Below are 25,721 nucleotides of genomic sequence, written 5' to 3' on the forward strand. Positions count from 1 at the left end.
GAATTTTGCTAAGGCAGATCTTGTGTTCTCGCAACAAAAAGAAAAAAGGTAAATTATTGAAGTGAGGTCAGTTTAATTGTAGTCATTAATTCATAATCCAGACCCATCACTAAGGTGTATACCTTAAATACAAAATCTACTTCAATAAAGCTGGAAAAAAGATCTACCATTATTTACTTTTTAAAATGAGTACTTTAAAAAGAGAGTAATTTAGGGACAGAGTGGTAGCTCTGGGGACAGCACTTGGAGTGCTGGCAAGAGGACTTGAGTTTGGTCCACAAGTTCCTGCAACTGCAGTGATGTGAGTTTGCAGCCCAACTCTATTCAGTACAAGATCTTGTCTCAAAGGAATAAGGCAGAGAGTGAGAGCAGCATCCTCACACCTCCCTACCTGCAGGTGCATGTACACACCCACAAAAAGAAAGGAAGGAAGGAAAGGAGGGAGGGAGGGAGAGAGGGAGAGGGGAAGGGAGAGGAGGAAGAAGGGGAAAGGGACAGGGGGAGGGGGAGGAGGAGGGAGAGGGGGAGAGAGGGAGGGAGAGGATTCTATTGATTATATGCTATCTTAAGTATTGCTCCAGATACAGCCAGCCTTAGGTTCAGCCTCCCAAGGACAGGTCACCTCATTAAAGAGATGCGCTTACTAAGCCTAGACTTAAACTGTTTATCAAAGCCACGTCACTAATGTAAAGAGCCAACTAACAAAGGCTGGGGTGGGAAGGCCCCGCCTCTGGGGTTCAAGTCTGCTACTGCTCTGATCTCCCAGGGGCCATGGCCCTACCTTCACAGCTCAGTTTTTCACACTGAAGACAGTGTATCTATGTTATTATAAAAGCTTGCTTAATCTAGGCAGCTGCTGGTGAGTTAAAACATGATCTAGAGTAAACTCAGCAGATTCATGACACAGAAATCTAACTTCAAAACATGGGGCAGAAGCTCCTGTGGAAGCTGCTGTGTGCATGCACCATGACACTCTGCTGGAAGATGGAAAGGAAGTTCTGGGGTCCAAGTTCATAAAATGAACCAGGCAGAAGCGCAAACAGGCCAGTCCAATTAGTGGCCAAAGCCAAGAACAGAAACTGCATCCCTGGAAGGGTTTCTAAGGCAGTAAAGTACATTTCTCTATTGACTAAAAGCATGATTTCAGTCCCGTGCTCCCACAGAGAAATTTTTCATTACACTTAAATTATTAATATTTATTTCATTAAGATTTTCAATTTCTTTATTCTATCACCACTAGTAAGAACTTAACAAGTGGCTATTAGGACACAGAATATATACCAAAATATGGCCACAAATGCCACTGGATGTGTGTGCTGTGCCCCCAGGACAGAGAGGACACATGGGAGACCATCAATGCTGGTAAGTACTGACTAGTGCTGACGTCAGCATGCTAGAACAGTCCCTATTTGATGAGGTCACTGGATGACTTAAATAAGCAACTGCTTAGAAAGAGCACATGACCAGTGGTTGTGAGTAGCCATCCTTGTCCTGAAAACTGACACTAATGTCACATATCTTCAACACTGAAAATCCAGCATTCTTTCTGCTGGGTCCAGAAAACTAAGGGTTTATGTAGAAATATCAGAGAGAAAATGCAACCACTTAAAGATTTTCTGAATGAGATAGTTGTTAATTATGTCATTATCTGATTATTTATCTGAAAGGATGCTGTAGTTCTTTTTCCAGAGCTGACCATTGATTTTAATTTATTACCTGCTGATCATCATCACTGAATTATTTAGTCCTGTGAGGTAGAGAGTACACACACACACACACACACACACACAGCATAGACCTTGAAAACCATGTTCAGAGCACTTAAAACACTAAGGCCCCAAGTCTGTGGTTCTTACAGACACAGCTCAGACCAGAACCTGGGCTGATGGCCGCTGTCTTTGTAAAGAACTTTGCCAACTAGTCCTTATCTCCAGGTGGAATTTTTTGCTTCGTGACTTGAAAAGAAACAAATTTTGTAAAGGAGTAAAGTAAATAGTGCTCAATTCCAGCTCCCCAAAGCCCTTAACTGGGAGAGCACTGTTAGCTGATCAGCCTTGTGCCAGGACAGGTGCCTTACACGAACGTCACTACAGCATCCTACACGGATGGCACGCCACCACTGCTTACAGAGTCTGTTCCTAAAGCCTTAAATTACGAAACCCACATCACTTAGTCATAGAGCCCCACGCTGCACAGCCTCTTGAATAGCCCATGTCTTCTTGTGGTTGCTGACATGTATGTCACAGACTGAACATGAAATGTTACACGCAGGTCCAAGGGATGGTGCCATGTAGAACCGTCAGAAGTGGGGCTTGCTGGAGGATGGCTGCCTGGAACGTGTATTAATCTTGCTCCAGGCTCCTTTCTCTCATTCCCTCTGCCTCCTGTCTGCCATGTAGGAAGAGGCATCCCCTTGTCAAGTGTGTCCCCCACCAAGGCACCACTGCTCAAAGCACAGCACCAGGCAAGCATGGATCGCCCTGCAAAGCCTTGAGCACCAAGCCTTCCTTTCCACGGCTGTTCTCAGGTATTAGTGACACAAGAGTAACGAATACAATGTGCAAATAGGAGTCTCCCTTCCAGCCTTGCTCAGCCCGCTTTATATGCTGTCTCTAAGCCAGAGAACACAGCACTTGCTACATCCAAGATCTATACACAGCCAGGAGGGGGAGGGGCAGCACACACCTTTAATCCCAGCACTCAGGAGGCACAGGCAGGCGGATCTGAGTTCAAGGCCAACCTGGTCTCCAAAGTAAGTTCTAGGACAACCAGGGCTACACAGAGAGACCCTACCATGAATTTAAAAAAAAAAAAAGTATTAAAAATAAGTATAAAAATGAATGCAGTCTATGTTAGAGGCCTGAAGGAAGGACATATGACAGGAAGTGGGCCTGTAATATAGGACTATTTCCAGGTAGGCATTCATAAATGGAAAATGTTACCTACAATTTTTATCATTTGAGTCACAAATATCAGAGTTACTGTCTGCAGGCACAGCCTTCTAAAAGTAACAATGGTCACCCAACAATTCAGAACATGTACTCTAAAATGTCAGTTTATTGTTAGCTATTAGCTTTAATTTCAGAATTAATGACTTTCAGAAAAAGTGAGACATTCCATTATATACAGGGAAAATGTGGTGTTCTGATAGATCACAATCTCATTATTTCTTTTCCCCCCAATATTTACTCTGGAGCTTCTAAGAGAACAACCCTAACTCTTGAACTGGTGCCTTCTGAGGGATGGGGCTATCTAGTAAAAATAAATAAAAATTATATATATAATTTTCCTTAAAAAAAGAGTTCTCATCTAGTACTTGCCTTCACCAGGAAAATCACAAACCCATAGTGGAAAAAATTCTGAAAGAGCTAGATGGGTGTAGTGATGCAGAACTATAATCCTGAGGATCAGAGATAGAGGTCAGCCTAGGCTACAGCAAGTTCTAGGACAGCCTGGGCTACACAGCAAGGCCCTGTCTTAAAACAAAACAACAAAAAATTTGGAAAACCTCAAGAGAACAGTTAGTTGAACAGATGGCCCCAGCTATCGGCTAAGAGAAATGTATTTTTATGGGACAATGCTCTGGGCACTGTACCACCTCACAATGCAGCGACAGAAGGAAAGCCAGAAGACCGAATGCAGATCCTGGTCTAAAGGGACTCATATGCCCAGGTCTTGGCCTTGGGCTCCTGACTTGTAAAGTTAATGGCATTACTTGCCCAGTGTTGAACTTCTGTTGTGGCAAAGCTCAGTGCTAGCACTGAGCACTTGTTATTTGGTTTTTAAGTAAACAGAGTCAAGGCTTTTGCCCTTACACAGCCTCTAAGCACAGAGACAAGAGAATGCAACATGACACCCGCAAGCCCAGCAACAGGCAAACTGTCTCAGTCAGTCCACAGACTTGAGTAAGAGGAGCAGTTTGGAGTCATGGACTGCTGGTATTCCTCGGAGAAAGAAGACACTGTGCAGACAGAAAACAGGAAAGAGAAAGAAGAGAGCAGAGAAACTGGGGAATAAAAGCCTTCCATGCTACCCTGGGGAGTCTGACTGTTAAACAAGAAACTACTGAAATTACAATCATCCTTCCCCACTAGGGTGCCAGCAGCCCAGCCAGAGGAGTCCCTCCTCACAATTTCATTTGAAGGAGTCAGTCTCCTCTAGAAAAGGCCTGAGGCTGAAACCATGGGTCTAAAAGACTTCTCTGAACTGGTAAGTCATAGAACGTCTGTCCCTGGAACACCCATAAGGAAACTGAACACAAGGACATGACAGGGCACATACAATCTCTGTGCTCCTGCATGGAATAAACATGAGAAGCATAAGAAGCTCATAAGCCCCCAAATAGTTCCAAAAACAAGAGTTCAAATAAAACTTTGCACAGAGCATGGTTAGCTACAAGAGCCAATCCACGAGTCTCACTCACCTGTGCTCCGCAGGGACCGGGGGCGGCCATACTGCCGGATCTCTAAATGTTTCATCTCGACAGGACACGGGGAAGTCAGGGGGCTTGTCCATCTTAAAGCTTTCTAAAGTGCTGACAATACTCTTAACCTGTTCATATTCTTCCAAGAGTTCCTGCCGCACCTGAAGAAGGGAGCCATTGTAAGGAGCCATTCAGAGCTCACACAAAGTGCACATGAATTACGACAGAGTGTAAGCTTCCTCACTGTTAGTCAAAGGGTGCAAAATGAGTCACAGAAACACTGACAAATAACTCTTCAGAGAGGTACAGACAGGCAGAGAGCAGGGAGGAGAAGGCTGCATTGCATGCCTCTTCACATAGGAAAAGCTGTGTGTCTCATAAAAATGTAGTGATTATTAATATAACTTAAAACAAGCATTTAAATTGGTAACAAGTTATCCACCCCAGATATTGAAAATATTTTAAATCTTTCAATATCCTTAGAGGTTAAAATAAAATTGGTCAAAATTTTCACCCCCGTTGTTCAACTCCATAGTCATGAAAGCATGAAATGCTTGTCCTGAGAGTCTGGCCACTGCCGGCCAGTGCAAAGCATCACACTCTGCGATCCACCCTTATGCACGGTCCCCTTCACTACAGCCTCCTTTGGCTACAACTCTTTTGAGTCCTCGATAAGGTTTAAAATGTAATTGAGTACCTACAATGTGGAAAGTATTGTCTTCAAACTCAGTGCTCAGTGCAGGCTAGTTCTCACAAGCAAACAATGCCCAGGAAAGCTGGATGTTTAAACCTGATTTTAATAACTATAGTAACCTTCAAACAAGGAAGTACGTTTAACTCCAGGGCAGAGCAGAAGAACTCTTCCCTGCAACAGTACTGAAAAAGAACACCCGAGGAAGCTACAGACCAAAGACAGACCCAACTGAGAGCCAACTGCCAGCATGTAGGATGTATGAGACCCTGCACAAGGGCATTAGATGCCAGACCTAGTGTAAAGGACGCACAGGAATATCTCAGCAGAAATGCTCCCCAACACAAATGAAAAACACCCAACCTGTGAGAGGCATGAGAAATAGGAGCTCCAAGGGTTGCAGTCTGAGTTACAGCAAGTGTGGTGATCTTACTCAAGGCAATTGGTAAGTCTTCTGTTGGAAAATGAGCCAAATTTACCCTCGAAACTCAGTGAAGCACTAATTCCTGACTTGTAGGGAACTGGGGAGAGGTTTTGGAAAGGCACCAGAGGAAACGGAAACTTCAAAGTGTTCTCTTTGTACTTTTAAGTTTAAAAGGATCTTAAGTTACAACGATAATTGGAGGAATCATAATTCAAGTTTGCATTAACTACACTATTATATAATCAAGTTGTACGTCAAAAAGACAGAAAAGATGTGAGTGCCTTTTATTAGATTACCAGCTCATTTGTGTTTGTAAGAAGACTTTCAAGGAAAGCATTTATTAAATAGGTCAGAGCTACAAACAGAAATGAGAGGAGAGACAGAGAGCAATGAGAAATACCTAACTTCAAAACTCTGTTGGCAGATACAATTGAGCATGAACATTTGTAAAATTTAAAATACATTCAACTACAATTAAGTATCCTCAAAGATTAAAATGTATGGCCAAAAATACAGAGACCAGTAAGTAGGCAGCATATCAGAACCACATGCAGAGTTAAATGTGAAATGTATTCAGTGTTCAGACAAATAAGACCAGTGTTCAAAAGCTCTAGCTAATTTCCCAACTCTGCCTCCTCAAGTTACCAGAGCACGTCCACCATGGTGAGTGGAACCCTAGTGCGCTGTCATCTTACCTGCTGCCACTTGGCTTTGGTGGCCGGGTCTCTCAGTGACTGGCAGTGTCTCTGGATCTGCTGTATCACTCCCTGGTAATACACCATTGACGAGTCATAATTCCCCAGAAGCGCATATTCCCGGCCTTTCTTTGCATTCTCACAAATCTCGGCCAAATTCATCTTCTTTCAGACACCTGAGTGATAAAAACAAGGCTCTTTTTAAAAAGGGTTCTTAGCAGTGATTTTAAAATGATTATCAGTTTTGTAACACGTGCCTTGAAAGTCTGAACAGCCTTAATAGTGAACTAAATTTCCAATTCTGTATATACAAAGGAAATCACAGAACATCCAGGGAGCTAACGGTGACAGAGAGCTGGTTGATTTATGAGGAAAAGTGGCCATGAGTGCTCCTCATTCATTTATGACTGACAAACTCAGTCAGACATATGCACAAGACTCTATCTTCCTCAGCTTCTTTATAACATAGGAAGATTATATGAGTATCACCAAGCATTTTAATGTTTGCTGTTTTCAGTGAGACTTTGGACCCCAGGAGTAAAGAGGTCTTCCTTCAGAGGACAGCCTTTGGGCATCCATCATCATTTTGATGTCCTACCTGCATCACACAGGAAACCCAAGAGAAACGCACACACTGAACAGAGATTTCCACATCTCAACTTGCCCTTCTCCTCCAGCATGTATTGATTTTGTATAGGAAAAAGATGGTCAGATGACTTTCATGGTTGGCTCTCTCCTTCCCTGCCTAGCCATCTCTCCAGCTTACCTGATACTATCCCAACTGATGCATCCATCTGGTGCTAGGAATGTCCTCTGAGCCTCTGGCTTCTAGGCCAGTCCTTCAGCTCAGCAGTTCTGGCTTTTCTCTAGACTTCCTTGGGTCTCCTAGAGTCACCCAAGGCTTCTCAGCAAGATGCTCTCCTCCCAAGACCATAAGCATAGAATGTCTGAAATGCAGAGGAGGGGACAGCCCAGGACAAGTGCCAGCTACCTATTTATCTTCTGGAACAAGCCAATTAAACGTCTAATGGAGAAAACAGAAGTACTTTTCCTGGCCTTCCTAGAGAATTATTTTGGCTTGGATAGCCTGACTCCCAAAGTAGACAGTGGAATCAGCAGGCTCTGGGCTCACATGAGAGACTCTGTCTCACTACAGAAGGTGGACCAAGGGAGGAGAACCCTGCTGGCACCCTCTGACCATACATGCTCTGTTCACACCTATGCCAGTGTGTGCGCGCACGTGCACACACACACACACAGAACCACACACACACAGACCCACACACACACAGACCCACACACACACACAGACCCACAAACATGCATACACATATGCATTCACACCACACACATACATTTTTTTAAAGGTTTATTTTATTTATAGCTATTCAGATGGCCGTGAGCTATCATGTGTGTGGCTGCTGGGGCTGGGAATTGAACTCAGAACCTCTGCTGGCCTCACTCTCTCCAGCCCCGCTTGCTCCGGTGTAACTCACTGCAGCTGTCTTCAGATGCACCAGAAGAGGGCATGAGATCTCATTGTGGGTGGTTGTGAACCACCATGTGGTTGCTGGGATCCGAACTCAGGACCTTCAGAAGAACAGTCAGTGCTCTTACCCGCTGAGCCATCTCGCCAGCCCCACACACATACATTTTTAAAAATATTGAAAAAGCTGCACCTAAAAGATCAGTTCATTACATCTCTGGGTCTAACCAGGAGAATATTCTGAGAAAAAACCACCCTTGGGAAGAAGGCCTGCTCAGAATATGGGTGGCAGCATCTCACAGGCTGGGGACCCAGACTGAAAAAGACACTTGTTCTCTTGGCATCCTGGGTGCCACAGCCCTGCCCCGAATACTCTTCTGTCCTAAAGCACTGACTACCTTCTGAAGGACAGAAAGCACAGAACAAGCTTGCCATTGCCTGAAGCCTAAAGCCATGGGAGGCGAATAGACCCTTCTTCCTTTAGGCAATACTCTAAACTCTTGCTTTATGACTAGGTAAATCTCAACAAAGTTCTCCATGAATTACATTCTTTTAAGGTTGCTGGCTGCTAATATATGCAGGTATACCATTATGTAGGGGAAAAAATTCTGACAGAACTAAAGAACCGCATCCTTTTTGTAAAGGTTCAGACAAGTATTTAAGTTGTAAGGACTAACAAGCAAAATAGAGGATACAGTGTAAACACTTATATAAGGTAAAACTGCCCAGCCTGGTGGTGCATGTCTTTAATCCCAAGACTTGGGAGGCAGAGGCAGTAGGATCTCTGTCAGTTCAAGGCCAGCCTGGGCTACTGAGCTAGTTCTAGGCCAGCCAAGACTACACAAAGAAACCCTGTCTTGACAAACCAGAAATATTTATAACAATAATAATCATTAGTAATAGTAATAAAATTTTCTGTATTACATGATAAAATTCAAAAACATAGATAGCAGTAACTCTGTAAAGCAGGCCTCCTAATGAAAAGCATTGACTCTTCAAGGCTTGAGACTGAGTCGGTTGGTGTTCCCTGCTGTCCATCACAAGCACCTCGCCATTAGAGCCGGCCTGTAATAACACTGTATGTATTTCATCTGCACAGTTTTCTCTTAAATGACTCCATGTGAGCTGGTTCAGTCCTCCCACATACTGCTAGCAAACTGCAGCCAAAACACACTCACTGTTCAGAGAGTATCTAAACAATGCATCCTGCAGGTTATTCAAGACCAGTTAAAGACGCGTCTGAAAGGAACTTCAGGAACAGTAAATGGATATCTAATGTGGAAATGTGCATCAAAGCCTGGAGAACCAGTGAAACCAGCCTCAGCTTGGAAGAATACTGACGGCCACGCCGAGGAGGAAGAGAGGCATCACTTGTCATTTGTTTTAATGTATGACCATACGGGAAGCTAAGCAACCCTGATGGTGTGTAAAAACACTAATTGGCACTGGTCCTGGAATGGGTAAGGTGAATTCATAAAGAAATGTTGCTGCATTTATAGCGAAAGCTGACGGCTAAAGCCTAAAGCCACTTAAGTGTTCAGTAAGAGTGGCTAAGGGCAATTCTTCTCATTTTGATGACTTCCTGCCTTTACCCTACACTCCAAACCTGGCCATTGCTATGCCATCAGGCAGCTGTGTGGCTAAGGTGAGGGAGGGCATTGCTGTTACTCTTGACACCCAGCCGTGGTTCCATCAGGGCCAATACTAACCCTGTATGACTAACCCCGAGGTCAGATGTACATATTATCTGCAAAACGCCAAAGAATTAATGTCAGATAACTACGAGCTTCATCTGACTCCCATTTTCAAAGCACCTTGTCCACCTGAGCTCACTACATTCCATGCTGATGCTTACAACCATCGTTCTAATGTATCATCTCAGATTCAGGTTGTATGGAACTGGTGTTTCGAGGCCTTGAAAACACTGTACGTGTGTCCTTGCCACCCTCACCACACAACCATTTGTTAAAACTCTCTTTTCAATAACTTCAGCCTCAGCGTTGACGTCTCAAGTAAACAACCGAGCAGTTATTGCTAACAGCTGCCATCTCATCGAGAGCCAAGGAAAACCACTCAAAATCATTTGCTTTGGTTTTTAATTGATTAATGGTGCCCTCAACGCTTTGAGCCACCATTCGTGCCAAAAGGCAAATCATTCTAAACAAATTTATTTTCTCCAGACACAATTCTGTGCCTGCTGCAATCCCAGCTTCCCGCTGGTCAATCATTTCCTTGCTTGGCTAACAAATGAGCCATTCGGAAACTGACCGCATTTCCATTTTTCAGTTCTGTGAAGAGAATCTCCTAGAGGAAGATGGCCCACTAAAGGCTGCTGATTCTTCCGGCCTTTGCTTTCTTTTACACCTTGGGTATGCGATGTTGGGTGCTTCCTCTAGTGACGGAGGTGTGTACCGACTCTTCGGCATAGCCCCATGTACTGAGCAAGCACACTGCTTTGTCCTCTGACTTGCTCCGCTCCCTAGTGAAAAGTCCTAATGCATTTCTCCACCTTTTCTTGTTTTGACATAAGTATGCACTGATAAAAATAATAATTTAGGTGTCACGTACGGCACCAAGACTTGGGTGACAGTGTTATCAAGCACTGCATAAAGCCTGTGCAATTGTCATTCCATCTCTGACACACCTACTCGACTCTGCCAGAAAGGCAGCTACATGCAGTACATAGACAGCTGCATGTGGCTGCATCCCAATACAACTTATATATATAGTCACTGAAGTCAGAATTTCCTTTCATTTTTATGAGTTATCAAATATCTTTTTTTCTTCAACTATTAGAAGAAAGCAAGTCATCCCTAGTTCGTGGGTCCTTCAGGAATAGCCTGCTGGGTTGCAGTTTGCAGGTGCCTGCTTGGACCTCCAGAGGCAGAAAGGAAAAACATAATTGTAGCCAGACTTTGGCTATTTTGTGAGTTCTTCTTTCTTCCACCCCTTTTCTTCCACCCTTTCAACCCCCTAACACAAGATAGGAGAGAAAAAAGAACGGGGGGGAGGGGTGATGTTATCATTAGTCTACTTCCTGGTGATGAGAGGTGTTGAGTTCCTTGGGGCAAGTTTGATCTCCGACATCTGGATATCTAAGATCATCTTCTTGTTTCTTCCTTGCTCATGACTACTTAACATGCTGCAGCCAACTAAAAACCCTACCTCTCAGAGCCCTACCATGTATATGCCCTCTGTCTTAGGGTTTCCATTGCTGTGAAGAGACACCATGACCACGGCAACTCTTATACAGGGCAATGTTTAATTGGGGCTAGCTTACAGGTTCAGAGGTTATCATTATCATCAGAAGGGAAGTATGGCAGTGTTCAGGCAGGCATCGAGCTGGAGGAACTGAAAGTTCTACATCTTGTTCTGAAGGCAACCAGAGATTATTTCATAAGCAACTAGGAAGAAGGTCTCTTCTGCACTGGGTGGAGGAGAGCATAGGACCTCTAAGCCTGCCTACAAAAGGACAGGCTTCTTCCAACAAGGCCGCATGTACTCCATCAAGGCCACACCTCCTAATAGCATCATTTCCCATGGGACAAGCTTATTCAAACCACCACAGCCTCTGAAGAGTCTCCAGAATTCCAAATGTCACACAATTGCAAAACTCATAGAAGTCGCCTTGCTTCTACCTTCTGGTTACTGGACTAACTGTGTGTACCACCATCCCTGGTTCCACCATGGTTTTTGAGACGAGGTCTCTCAATGGCCTCAGGTTTGCCAAGTAAGCTAGGCTAGCTGGCCAACCGGCCCCAGGATTTTTGTTTTCACCTCCCCAGATCTAGGATGACAAGCATATGACAATATAACCAGCATTTGGGGGAGGGGAGCTTTGGGAATTGAACCCCTGGTCTTCAGGCTTCCATTGCCAGTACTATTCCAAGTGAACTATCTCTCCAGCTCCTACATGGGTTTGAACCTCTTCTGAAACTTCAGGATGTGACTGAAGTGGAGCCTTCTAAGTGGCATCATGAAAGCACATATAACATAGTCCTCAAAATGTTTGTGGTAACTTTGTAATAGAATGTTTGTGGTAACTTTGTAGTAATTGGAAGTGGTGAGAGCAGGTACAGGAATAGCTACTGACTGCTCTGCCTGGGACTCCAGAGACTCAGAATGAGGCATCACATCAATGGATTAAGACCAGAAGAGAAGCCGGGCAGTGGTGGCACATGCCTTTAATCCTAGCACTTGGGAGGCAGAGGCAGGTGGATTTCTGAGTTCGAGGCCAGCCTGGTCTACAGAGTGAGTTCCAGGACAGCCAGGGATACACAGAGAAACTCTGTCTCAAAAAACAAAACAAAACAAAAAAGACCAGAAGAGATCTGGAGCTGCAAACACCTATCACCAGAGGGGACTTGGAGTTGGTGCTTAAGAAAATCACCAAGTCTGTCTCTGCAGCAGACCTGGAGAAGTACAAAAAGTGGATGGTTGAGTTTGGGCCTGTATGATTGGCCAGATCTTCCATTTCTTGGAGTTTTGTTTATAAAATATGAAGAAATTCCTGAAATTAAAAAAAATCTGGAATTTTTAATCAGAGAAATTTTCACTTAAAGGCCAAAACAAAACAAAAACACATTGAGGTACAGAGAAACATAGTTGAGAAATAAGAGACACGTATAGAGTCTGCTGGCTTTGGTATCAAACCTCACACTCATGCTACAGAATAAGCAAGCCAGTGGCCCTGGTTGAAGGACATTCAGCAAGACTACTTCCTGCTGATTAGGGGTGTCAAGTTCCTTGGGGCAAGTTCTATCTTGCCATCAGGATATCTAATTTCTTCTTGTTGTTTCTTTCTTGCATAAATACAACTACTTAATGAATGGCAATAAACAACCAACCCCACCTCTTGGAGCCCTAGCATTTATATACCCTCTGAAAAGTCCCCAGAATTCCAAACATCATACAGTCACAGAAACTATCTGCCTGTTGGCAAAAATCACATCCCTGGTAGAGCACGAGGCAAATCGTAGTCAACTGCTGTAGACAGTCTGAAGCAGCCCTATATCTCATACCTGGGATTAAAATAAAAATTCTTACAATATTTCTATGTAAATTCCATGTAAAAACAAAACAAAACAAACAAAATTCTCACTACACAAAATAAGGAGAGGAAATCATCCTGAGCCATGCCTAATCCCAGCATTCTGAGCCAGACAGGTGGATCTCTGAGTTCTAGGATAGCCTGGCCTACATAGTGAGTTCAAGCTAGCCAAAACTACACAGTGAAGCCTTGTCTTTAAAACAAAATAAAATGTGAATAAATCAGTCACATTCTAAAAAACAAAAAGACAAAAAAAGAATACAAAACACATCAATGTGGTCAAAAGGAGATTCTTCAGAAAGTTCAATAAAATTAATAAATTTCTAGTAAAGCTAGCTAGGAAAAGAAGAGAAACATTACCAAAATCAGAAATGAAGGAGAGCTAGCAATAGAAACTTCAAAGGGAGGGAAACAAAGTTTAATGAAATAGACAAGTGTGTGAGATCACAGCATATCAAAACCCACTAAGAAGTCTCATCAGTCAATGAAACTGAGTTTGTAATTTAAGACCTCTCCAAAATATTCCAGACACATCAGCTTCACATGTGAGTTCTAGCAAGTGCCTGGGGAAGAAAGAAACAAATGCTAAAGTCACTCTGCAGAAAAAGGCAAAAATTAACTAACCATTTAAAGTTTAACTGGTCTTCAAAGTAGAACCAAAGTGTGTGTGGGCAACATTCAGGCTGGTAAGTGGGGAGTGGAGATGGAAGGGTGCGGGCATTATTCCATGACATTGAACCTCGATAGCTAAAATGCAAAGATATATATATATGCCAGACACCACCAAATAACAGTAAAATCATTCATCAGCTTTCACACTTGACCTTTTAAATATTAACTGTCCTCTGAACACACGCTAATGAATGGGTTTAATATGCCAACAGCTCTAAGGTACTTGAAAAATAAGCAGAAATACCTAGAAATTCACGGGGAAAGGCAAAGGTCTTTTAATAACGGCTTTGTCGGGTCTCGCATCGACCTTGCGCCATACATACGGTTCTGCACCGAGAGGCAGCACCCTAGGAGGCCCAGGCCGCGCGGTGGCGATGGGGTGGGGCCACGAGTGCAGTGGCAGCCGGGCCGGAGCGCAGCACTGAGGCTCACCTGCGCTACCCCCGCCCGATGCACACCTCCCAATTCAGCGACCACCCTGGAGCCCCCTGCAGACAAAGAGCCACTTTAACACCATCCGAGTAGCTCCCAATTGATCAGTCAGTCGCTGCGCTCCGGACCCCTGGGCTTTGTAGTTCTCTGCCCGAATCACCCAGCCAAAGCGGCGAGCCTGATGAGCCACTGAACTACAAGACCCATAATACCCTGTGACCGGTGCCACTGTCTGCGCGGCTCCCCCGCTTCTCCTCCGGGGGAGCGGCCTGGTGTGGGCGACCGAGGGCTTGCGGACTGGGGCTGCCCACATGGGCTCCGCAGCCCGGCTCTGCTGTTCACGACCAGCCCCCCTCGGGCTCACCACGTAGATCCTGCAGGTCAGGGCTATCAAGGAGCGGGGAGGGGCGAGGCGGGGCGTCGTTAGCCGCCGCCGGGAGTCCGTTAGTTCCCCGCCTGCGCGGTGAAGCGGTGGCGCACGGTTGCCATGGCAGCTGCGACTTCGCTGCGGAGAGGGCGTGGGGCTGAGTCAGCGCTGGGAATCCGGGCAGTGAGGAAAGGATAAGCAGAGGGGAGTGTGGCGAGCTCGCAGCCCTCACCTGACAAAGATGAGGAACCCGAGACCCTAGGTTTGGCGTCCTGCACCTGCCGCATCCGGGCAGGACGTGTGTGGCTCCTGTCTAAGAAGGCGACCTTGCTGAGCCAGCTCTGTGGACTGGAGGCCGCTCGTAGCCCCCTCCTGCCATGGAGTGGAGCGAGAACGAACCATTGCATAAGATGGCGTGGGCACACAGCCTACGGGAGGATTCTGGACTCTTTGGAATTCGTAAATGGCACTGATCCTCACCCATTGAATTCGAAGCTATAAAGTTTCTTAGGCACACGTTTGCCCACTCTCCGGGATCGTCAGTAGTGTGGGCTGGAATTAACAAACCTGGGCTTTTAACACAGCTCCCTGGTTAACTGGTTGGTAGCCGATGACTCGAGGCACCTTTATCTACCTGCTCTGACGTTTTAGTCTGCAAAATAGAACTATCCTTGTGTTCCTGAGAGAAACTTTTATAATGACAAAACGGTATAAAAGTCTGGCACCTCACACAGTAGCTTTCAAATACTAGTTAATCCAATCGTGATGAAAGTCAAAATATTAGGCTAGCAGTTGAAGGTGGGTTGGCCAAGGGGGGAGTTGTCCTGTACCAATTAAAAAATACTATATCTTGCGAAAGGTTTAGGTCAGGGAAGTGTCTGCAGCTATCAGAACTCATGGAATAGAACAGTTATGATTTGTACATTTTATTGTATGTAAATTTACCTAAAAAGGATGTAATGCCGTAGGAAATTAAGAAAGTAAAAAAGAGGAAGTGAATTACTGTCCTTAATATTTTCTCATAATGTTCCTTACAAAATTAGGGCAGGCAGGGCACAGTGTCTAGTGCCTTTAATCCTAGCACTTGGGAGGACAAAGCCAGCCTAGTCTACAAATTGAGTCCCAGGACAGCCAGTGCTTGTTACACAAAGAGCCCCTGTTTTGAAAACAAACAAAAACAAAACAAAAGAAAAGAACTAAATTAGGACTGTGTAACTTATTTGTTAGAGAGCTTACCTGACATGCATAAAGCCACGGGTTTGATCCCCTGCACCGAATAAACATAGAGTAGTGGCACTTCTCTGTAACCCAGCACTCAGGAGAATGCAAGCAGGAAGATTAAGTGTTCAGAACCAACTTCAGCTACCTAAAGAATTAAAGGCCAGCTTGGGATATGTGAGAACCCATGGAAGAAAAGAACAGATAAATCATGATGGAGCCAGGGATAGTGGCTCACACCTGTAATCTCAGAACATGGGAGGCTCAAGAAGTCAGGACATTTACTTCAAATTGGAGGTCAACCTGGGCTACAAGATGAAACTGTCTCAAAAGGTAGGGCAGAGAAGAAAAAGTTGAAAAAGCAAGCTACTGTGTTGTCAGAGTCTCCCTATCACAGAGATCTTTTTCCAATTGGTTTGAGCCTTTTGCCCACCTCTGTGGAGAGTCCTAGTCCTCTCTAAGACTGTACTGTCCATGGGGGACACAGTCTCAGGTCACTCCTTGCTCAGACCCCTTTCTCTGAGCACTCAAGACTTCCTCACAAGCTTACCTGCAACTCTGCTTCCTCCCCTCCCCTTCTGAAATCAACCCCTTTTGCTTGTTTGCAAAGCACACCTTTTTCTGAAGGTCTGAAATACGTGGGCTTTTTAATTAAAAAATTCTCACTCTCACATGCCCCTGGAATTAGAAATCTTTCCTCTTAAAAGTACTTTCCCCCTCTTCCCTAGGCATTTCATCTGCCCACTCCCATTCCCCCAGCAGAAGCCCCAGCCTGCCCCAGCCTAGCATTTCTATAGTGCTATCTCTCCTGCCCAGTCCTCTTCCTCTCTTTATGAAATCTCCCAGCCGCCCACACCCATCCCTTTCTCTTTACTACATACCACTGCTGACCTGGTTACCAGAGTATTTTCCTACATAGACACAATGCCTTCCCCAAAGGAGCTCTAGTGACAGCCATTACAATAGCCACACACACACACACACACACACACACACACACACACACACACACACACACAACAGGGGCCATGGAGATGGCACAGTCCTTAAAATGCTTGTTTTGAAAACACAACAAAATGCCCAGAAGCTAGGTGTGGCAGCTCAATTTGTATTGGGGGAGGCTATTTGATGAGTTGCAGGCCAGTGAGAACACCTGAACAGCACTTACGGCTCCTCTGGGTGCCATATGCACTTATACACACATGCACATGCACATGCACACATGAACCCGGTATTCTCACACCATAGTGTATATCCCCATATTCTATTTGACTGAGTCCATATGCACTTGAGGTGTCAGTCTACCTTCACAGTGGCTTCAGTTATTAACACAATACGTACATCACTGAGAGTGGGTTTTCTAATAGGAAAGCAGATGAAAACAGGATCTGTTTAAAGAAAAGAAAATCAGAACTCTGTGCATGCCTAACTTATAGAGAGAAACAACAGCATTTAACTTGCAAGGTCTAGGACAAAATCCAAAGCAGAATGGCACCCTTAGGAAAGCAACGCTTGACCCTGTCGCCTGGCTCTGCATAAATAACGAGCATGTAGATTCTCCATTCCTGGAGAAAGTGATAGGGATCTGCTTCCAGCTGAACACATGTTTTCGTAGCAGGGATGAGGGTCACCTGATCCATCCATCCCTCCTATAGTTTCCCTTGTGATCATCCCCAGGCTCTGCAAGGCAGCTGGCTGGGGCTGTGGTGCAATCTGCAACCATGAAAAGGACTCTAGACGAGGTTCTGATGCCTAGCTGCCTTGGTTTTCAGGGCCAGGGCCCCAGAAAATCAGCTTAGCTAAACAAACCATTTGAGAATGGGTGTCAGCAAGACAGCAGACAGCTGCTCATGTGAGCTGGGGTGGATGGTCTCAAAGACCAGGAGTCACTGAAGCATAGCCAGGAACACCACAAAGGGCAAAGCTCACAAAGGAGACAAAGCTCTCAAAGGGAGCAAAGCTGGCAAAGGGGACATCGAAGGAGTAAGAACCAAAAAGAAACCTTTTCTTATTTTCACTGGCCACTTTGTGTCTTAGTTACCGTTCTATAGCTGTGAAAAAACTCCATGATCAAGGCTACATATAAAAGAGTCCTAACCATTATGTCTAGAAACATGACAGCAGGCAAGGGGGGGTGGAGCTAACTGGGAACAGTGTGGGCCTTTAACCTCAAAGCCCATCCTCAGTGATGCAAATCCTCCAACAAGGCCACACCCCCTAATCCTTCCCAAACACTTTTACCAACTGGGGAGTAAGCATTCAAATATATGAGCCTATGGGGGACACTCTCGTTCAAACCACTCTGCTCTGTGCTGTTAAAGTGATAGCACTAAACAAACCCAACACAAAAGCCAGGGCTTAAAATTAATGTTAATTAACCTATCACTCTTATAAAGAAACATACCATCTTTGATGCAGTCATCCGTTGGTTTAATTTTAGGATCTTGGTCTTCTTGGCCTCTAGAATTTGATGTTGCTGATCACTCGTAGTGGTGACCTATAACCCTTGCTCACTTCAGAGCTTCCCATCTGTCCATTGTATTATTCCCCAACTCCTCTACCAGTTGCAAAGGTCACATCCTCACACCTATCCCATTTCCAGGGTTTCACCTCTGGACTCTAGCAGATGTTCAGACTTCCCTCTCTGGTCCTGACACCCAAGCGGCAGAGTCATGCACACCAAGCAAGGCTTGTACATGGAGTCTCGTGTGCACCAAGCAGGGCTTGTGCATCCTGACTGTGTTCTTTTGCTTCTGTTCACTTGTTTGGTCACTATCCACAGCCCACCTGTCGTAGAAAGATTTACACAAACCCTTCCCATATAGATGTCCTTTCTGTTCCTGATCATCTCCCCCTTCTCTTTACTCACAAAATCTCCTGCTGCTTATCAAGAAACTTGCTGTCAGGGGCTGGAAAGATGGCTCAGTGGTTAAGAGCACTGGATGCTCTTCCAGAGGTCCTGAGTTCAATTCCCAGAAATCACATGGTGGCTCACAATCATCTGTGAGGGGATCTGATGCCCTCTTCTGGTGTGCACTCATAAATAAATTTTTTAAATGTAAAAAAGGGCTGGGCGGTGGTGGCACATGCCTTTAATCCTAGCACTTGGGAGGCAGAGGCAGGCAGATTTCTGAGTTCAAGGCCAGCCTGGTCTGCAGAGTGAGTGCCAGGACAGCCAGGGCTATACAGAGAAACCCTGTCTCAAACAAACAAACAAACAAAAAACCAAAAAAAATGTGAAAAAGAAAAATTAAAAAAAAAAAAAAAACCTGCTGTCCATCCTGTCTGGTGATAGATCATCTATTTCTTATTAATTGTGCTCCTTACTATTATTTCAAGTTTTTCTTTATGTTTCTGGGTATTCCCTAAACACCATCATAGACAGACAGACAGACAGACATATGTCATGTGTGTTGGGGTACATATGTGCATGCATGCATGTGAAGGGCCAGAAGTCACCCTCCATTCCTTGGGTACTATACACCTTGGTTTTTTGAGACAGGGTCTTTTGTCTCTCACTGGCCTATACACTAAACCGTTTGGCCTGGCTGGCCAGTGAACCCCAAGATATCTGCCTGTCCCTGCCTCCTAGAGCTGCCATTACAAGCTCACCACCAGGCCTGAGTTTTTTTTCTTTCGAGTTCTGAGCCCTCAAACTTGAGTCTTCATTCCAGCAAACACTTTACCAACCAAGCCATCTCTCAGGCCTCACAATATTTTTACAGATGGTACCTTACTCCTCTTCTAGTACCTCCCCATAGGACTATGGTTGTCCCCATTGTTCGCAGAAGATTTTGTCCAGAGGCCACCAATGTATAGTGCTGAATCATGTATGCTTGGGTTTTTTTCCTCAAAGACATACTCTGATTGAGTTTAGTTTATAAATTAGCCTTAATAAGAGATTAACATTAATAATAGGCAAGAATAATAATACTATAATAAAGTTATCTAAAACTTGCACATTATATGGGGTTGGGTGGCCCACATCTTTAATGCCTAGGCAACAGAGGCAGGAAGATCTCTGTGACTTTAAAGCCAGCCAGGCCCACATATTGAGTTCCAAGCAAGCTAGGGTTACATAGTGAGACTCTACTTAAAAAAAAATTTTTTTGTTTGTCTCTGGAATTTTCCATTTAACATTATGAACCTTTGTTGACTATAGGTAAGAAAGCAAATGGTGGAATAAATGGCACTAACTATATATGAAACACCCACGACTTCTTAATATAAAGATCCCTGGAGCTTGGGGAAATGGGTGCCCATGTGTTTCAGCAAAGGTGTCCCTGCCTTGTCATGTTTCTGTGAGAGGAAGTGGTGAGGAGAAGCCCTCAGTGCTGGGGCTCGGTGTCTTCCCCAGCAAAAGCAGGTTTTCTTACTGGGTCCTGGTCTGTTTATAGGTCACAGGTCATCAGCTCAGTGGCTCATAGAGCTGGCCTGGAACTATGTGAACAAGACTGAACCAGACTGTCCTCCTGCCTTGGCATCCCCAACACTGGGATTAAGTAAGTGTGTGCTCCTGTCACAGTGTTTTACAATTTCAAATGCAACAAAGTAAACTAAACCAGAAAGACATCCATTTAAAGTCCAGAGCATGTTCTCAAAGTTAACATCTCAGTCAGGGTTCCTATTCCTGCACAAACATCGTGACCAAGAAGCAAGTTGGGGAGGAAAGGGTTTATTCAGCTTACACTTCCACATTGCTGTTCATCACCAAAAGAAGTCAGGACTGGAACTCAAGCAGGTCAGGAAGCAGGAGCTGATGCAGAGGCCATGGAGGGATGTTACTTACTGGCTTACTCAGCTTGCTTTCTTATAGAACCCAAGACTACCAGCCCATGGATGGCACCACCCGCAATGAGCACTCCCCCCTTGATCACCAACCGAGAAAATGCCTTACAGCTGGATCTCATGGAGGCACTGAAGCTCCTTTCTCTTATGAGAACTCCAGCCTGTGTCAAAGGTGAGACACAAAACCAGTCAGTACAGTTAAGGTAACTGTGGAAGTTACTGAGCCATTTACTGCTTTTGTCTTCAAACTTCCCAATGTGTTGGTAAGGCCAGAACTGCACAAAGCATGCTTCTCCTTTGCTGTCTGCCTACCAACTACTGGGGGACAGGGTAGGGGAGAGACACAAGGCTGGAGGAGGGGGAGTGGTGTGTATCCCCCCACCCGGCAGGGGCCTGTGACCCTGATGCCAGGTCTCCTGGCTGCAGCATAATCTTACATCTCCACCCTTGGTCCCAAGCTCCTGGGCTCTGATAACCCCAACCTCCTTTCCTATCTTGGTTCTGCAAACTTAGAGGCCACAGCTGCCTCTGTGTTTACTATGTACAGGTTCCTTTATAAAGTCTTCATCTGTTCATTCAGTGCCTTACACTTAATCTTCTGGCTTCTTCTTTGCCAAGAAGCATTGTGAAATAAAGTAACATTTCCCACTGTGCCATCAGACCAAGTGGTATAAGCAGTTTCACCGTAGTGTAAAACGTGTCTTAAATAAACAGGTGCCAAGGAACCAGAGGAGTCACTCTAGACTTCAGGCTTATGACAAATGAGACCCTGTTTTATGACAGTCGACTCACTGTTAGACCCCAAGTCCGGTCCAGCCTGTGTGACTGCTGCTAATGATCCTGCAGCTGTCCCCCAGAGCCTGGGCTAACCTGAGACTTATGTGGAGTCTGACCTGCCTCACACATATGAAGATTCAACATTCTGACACTGTGTTCTCCCCAGGAAGAGATAGAAAGAGGGTAGAAGGAAGAAAACCATCAGTGCCGGGTACTCAGAGAGGAAGGGGGACTTGATCAATGCAGGAGACAGACTTTAAATGCTAAGGAGGGCCAAGAGCTGGCTCAGCAGGTAAAGGTGCTTTGCTGAGCCCTGGAACCCATGTCAAAGAGCCGGATGTGGTTGTATGTATCTGTAATCCAAGCACTCCCATAGCCAACCAGGAGGTGGAACTGGGAAAACCTACCAGAAGATTGAGTGCTCAGCACAGCGGAAGAGACAAGAGACCCTGCCTCGAAGCAAGGTAGAAGGAGAGAGCCATCTCCTGAAAGTTGTCGTCAGACCTCCACATTCACACCACAGTGCCAATGAGATCTTTAAATACCAGTCTTGTCTCGGATGCTACCAATCTCATCGTGCTGGCAAATGAGATTACAGACTGGAGAGGAATGCACAGCCCAACTCCTCATGCCTGCATTACTGCACTACTCAAAGGGAGGCTTGTGCTGTAAGCCACATGCTTACTATGCTCATTCTTCTGCCAGTAGAGACAAGACTCAGTCACACATTCCCGGGAAAAGAACAACCTCCCATGTTAAGAATTTAAAATATTTCCTAGGTGTGCCAAAATAAACTTAAAAAAAAAAAATCTTGGCAGTAGTTTGTGAGGGTTCTCCTTATTTGTGGTTTTGTACTTATGCAAGCTTAACATTTTGAATAGAAAGCCCGGGATTTGAGGTTGGTAAATGGGTACTGTGATGGTTTGAATGAAAATGGCCCTCCCATTTTCGTTCTAAGTAAAGGTCTAGTAAGGAATGGCATTATGGGAGGCGTGGCCTTGTTGGAATGGACGTGGCCTGTTGGTGGAAGTGAATCACAGAGGGTGGGCTTTGAGGTTTCAGAAGTTCAAGCCAGGCCCGGTGTGTCTCTCTCTTCCTTTTGCCTTCAGGTCTAGATGTAGAACTCTCAGCTGCCTCTCCAACTGCCTTTGTGACACCCTGATGATGATGGACCAAAGCTCTGAACCATAAGCCAGCCCCAGTTAAATGTGTTCTTCACAGTTAAATGAGGTCATGGTGTCTCTTCACAGCTATAGAAACTAAGACTGGTACTAAACTTTGGAGTGCCATGGACACATAACTCCCAGGATCCATATCTCAATGACTCTGAAGGCTGAAGTAATGATGGTACCTCCGTTGAGAACAGTGGTTAGGTTCTCTGGTATCCCCATCGAAAGCTAATATATTAGTAGAGGGATCACTCGGGCAAATGTTGCCAACTGTTACTTCGTTTGTGACACACAGACTGTCTTCCCCTGACAGCATGTCACCTCTCAGTACACTCAGTGAAGCGTGGGCCAGCATAGGTGGCACGTCACAGCAAGCGGCTTGAGATTGGGTTTTCTGTTCATAGGCAGCAGTGCTTTGCCAACCAACCCCCACCCCAGACCATTTCCAATCTCAGTGGGAGAGAAGGACCAGCACAGCTGAGCATCCATTGTCCCTTCCCAGAAGATCCCGACCCAGGAGGTCTCTCCCACCCTGACATCCTTTGCTGTCTAGTTTTTCTGGTATCCTTCAGCTATCGAGAAATTGGAGTGATCGGTTTGGGGGGGATTCCAGTCCCTTTCTTAGCGCTAGTTTGTCTGGTGGATTTGGGGTCTTAGTGGTGTATGTACATAAGTGATACAAAATCCTAAATGTGGGCTCATGTGAATTGTCCCCAAATGGCTAACTATTGGGACACACGGAGCACCAGTCCCTTCTCTTTGGTGCTCTCTCCTCATGTTCAGAATGCCTCACTCCTTTCTCAAGTCTCTCCTCAAATTTCACATCTAAAAACCCACACTGGCAGTGAAGAGTTTGAACAGCACTTACCGACCTCACCTTCCATTTTCCCCCAAAGCATCACGTTCTACATTGAACGAGAAATGCCTGCCACAGGCCAGCAGGTCTGAACACTTGGTCCCCAGCCACTGGCTCTGCCTTGGGAAGATGGTAGAACTGATTATGCAAGGGCAGGACCAGACGATTGTAGATAACACAGCCATCCCTCCACACACCCTCCTCGCAGCCACTCTTCCCTTCCTGAGGGCTAGTGTTGTGGGGCTAGCAGGGTCTAGATACACACACACCCATGCACCCCACCCTAGCCCAAGAGTGCTGCTTCTCAGCCAGCCTCTGAGACATGAGTGAGCCACCTCAAGCTCCAGGCACCTCAGTCACAAACCACTCTCCAGCTACATGCCTTCCCCAACACCATGGACTATCACTAAATAAACTGTGAGCCACAGTCCCCTCACTCCCTTCAAGGACTGCTTTTGCCATAGCCACAAATAGGCATTAATATAGAAAATGAGCACTCAGCAAGCTACTGGCTGAGATAAATGGCATGGTTCATAAGCCTTTGGAACTAAAATGTGGGAAAATTTGGAACTGAGAGCTAAAGAAACCCTAAGATCTAAGTTGTAGACCTTACCAGTCACAGTAGAGGCAATACAATTATAACTATACAAAGATGGTATGCTGGTCCAATGCTTAAGGTTGTTCTGGTGGGAATGAAAAAGACCAGAATGCTGATAGAAACGTGGACACTGAAGGCCAGCCTCCTGAGTCTTCAAAGAGGGATTAGATCTCTCTTGGGAGGTGGGCTAGAGGCTATTCACGTTACAACAGCTATATTCAGCCTGTATCCTGAAGTTTAAGTGGGGATGAGTTCAAAAGCAACACTAGCATTTGTTTAGCAGAGGCAGCTTCCAGACTCAGTACCACTGAGCTATGTGATGTATGGTCCCTCTGAGCATACCACTGTCACTGTAGTCTTGACACAGCAGCTGACTAGCCATGAGAGGCCTCAAGACTGAATCCACTAATTAATATTCCATCATAGAAGGGGAGGAGGACTTGCAAGTCATCACAAAAGGAGACCTGTTCTCTCTGAGGACAGGTGGGACAGTCTTCAGTAGCAGAGCTGCCCTTAAATTTTCACACTCCTGTAGGCCACCCCACACCCACGCTCTTGTATGTAGCTCCAGCTAAACTCTGGCTCACCATGCTAGACTTGAGCATAATAATTCCCTTGGTCTGTTGTTGGTGCCCTATCTGGGGTGAACAAGATTGTTCTCTCAAGTCCCTTTAGGAAACTTAATATGACACTTGGTACCTAAGCGGTGATGCAACAGATGAGGTTGGGTAGGGGGTGCTTCTTCATCCCTCCTGTAGATGGTAGGATGTATTACTGAGGCTCAGCCATCTAAGAGTGCACCCTCTGCAGGGAAGGTCCTCATCCATGTGCTGTGGACTGGCACACCATCTTTCTATAGTAACAGTTGTATTGCTTCTAGTGTGACTGGTAAGGTCTACAACTTAGGCTGCTCTGTCTAAAAATAGAGTGTCCTGGGGAGGACTCCCAGGGTACCCATCCTTGGTGTTCAGTGGCACACTCCCTCCATGCATGGGGTCTGTCATACGAGTATAGGGATGCCTCTCACAACAACTGATTGATTTTAGAATGTATTGCAGTGCCCCAAAGTAACCGGCCCAGGACAGTATCATAAACAGACTGTGACCTCCTATGTGGGCCTTAGGAACTTTCCCACATAAAGGAGAAATCACAAAAAGAAAAACAATGTGTGAGGATGCCTCCAGTCTTTGAATTGGCAGGAAAAGCAGAAAGAAAGGAGGCCCGGATGGCTCGATGTTCCTTACCAGTCATAAGAAGTGGACTTGAACAGGTAGATGTACAAATTACCTTTGTGCTGACTGAGCCCCTCATGGCACTCAAAACCATGGAGCCAATGGGAGTAACTGGACGGTGAAAAGGAAAGAATGTGGTAAGGTGACAGAAGACACCCCTCAGGTATGATCCAGCATGCAGACAGGGCCTTAATAATGAATGGCAAGCCCTGTAGTAGTAAAGAGAAACTCAGCACCTGAACTTCCAGACTTGGGAAAGATTTGTGAGCCTCTCATAGTCTAGCTTGTAAGGTTGTAGACATGGGACTGAATGGGATCACTCTGAGGGCCTGGAAGGAGAGAAAACAGGATATGAATAATCCATTAAGATAGAGCAAGCTTCATATGAAGCAATATAAGGAAACCCTGGCTCTAATGGTCCAGCTCCTATGAGCCATTAGGGATATTCCATTTGACTGGAAGCCGATAGACGAAGGCCAAGTATTACTGAGGGGAGACTGAGTCGTGAGTGATGCAGTACTTGATGCTCAGTTCACCAGATCTGATAGGGTTGTGTTAGTATGACAGTTCAGAAACTAATTCTGCATGGGCCTTGCATCTTGATCTTTAATTTAGACTGCTATGTAAGTGAAGTCTGTAAGGTGCCAGTATGCTCAAGAGGTGACAGGAAAGGGGAAGGTAAGGGGTGGGCCCATCTAGGTCACGGGAAATCAGGTACAACAATATTGGTGCAGAGTTCTGCCCATAGGAAAAAACTGATCAAAAGCCAAACTCAATGTTCCTGAGCCCCTGGAAGGTTTGCCTGGAGGGATGGCCAAGTTGCAAGTGAGGGCCATACAAGGT

At 45.3% G+C, this 25,721-nt stretch overlaps 1 protein-coding gene and 1 long non-coding RNA gene across 7 annotated transcripts in view; one reads left to right on the forward strand and one right to left on the reverse strand.

Moving 5' to 3' along the window:
- Nucleotides 1–14,600, reverse strand: part of Katnal1 (katanin catalytic subunit A1 like 1) — a 58,510-nt gene extending 43,910 nt beyond the window's left edge. Inside the window, exons 1-3 of one of the 5 annotated variants that reach the window (XM_031338789.1) lie at nt 14,238–14,374; nt 6,234–6,409; nt 4,424–4,584 (exon numbers count right to left, since the gene is read on the reverse strand). In XM_031338789.1, coding sequence (XP_031194649.1) covers nt 4,424–4,584; nt 6,234–6,395 — 323 coding nt within the window. In that variant the 5' untranslated portion in view covers nt 6,396–6,409; nt 14,238–14,374. The other 4 variants (XM_031338793.1, XM_031338792.1, XM_031338791.1 and 1 more) reach the window with 4 other exon arrangements.
- On the forward strand, nt 13,889–20,331 carry LOC116068791. 2 transcript variants are annotated; one of them, XR_004109690.1, is made up of 3 exons: nt 13,889–14,253; nt 19,856–19,960; nt 20,275–20,331. It is a non-coding gene; the product is annotated as an uncharacterized LOC116068791 (long non-coding RNA). The 2 variants fall into 2 exon arrangements; XR_004109691.1 differs by lacking the exon at nt 13,889–14,253 and adding an exon at nt 14,687–15,791.
- Nucleotides 20,332–25,721: the final 5,390 nt, after the last annotated feature.

Source organism: Mastomys coucha, unplaced genomic scaffold, assembly GCF_008632895.1.
Source record: "Mastomys coucha isolate ucsf_1 unplaced genomic scaffold, UCSF_Mcou_1 pScaffold22, whole genome shotgun sequence".
NCBI classification, from domain to species: Eukaryota; Metazoa; Chordata; class Mammalia; order Rodentia; family Muridae; genus Mastomys; species Mastomys coucha.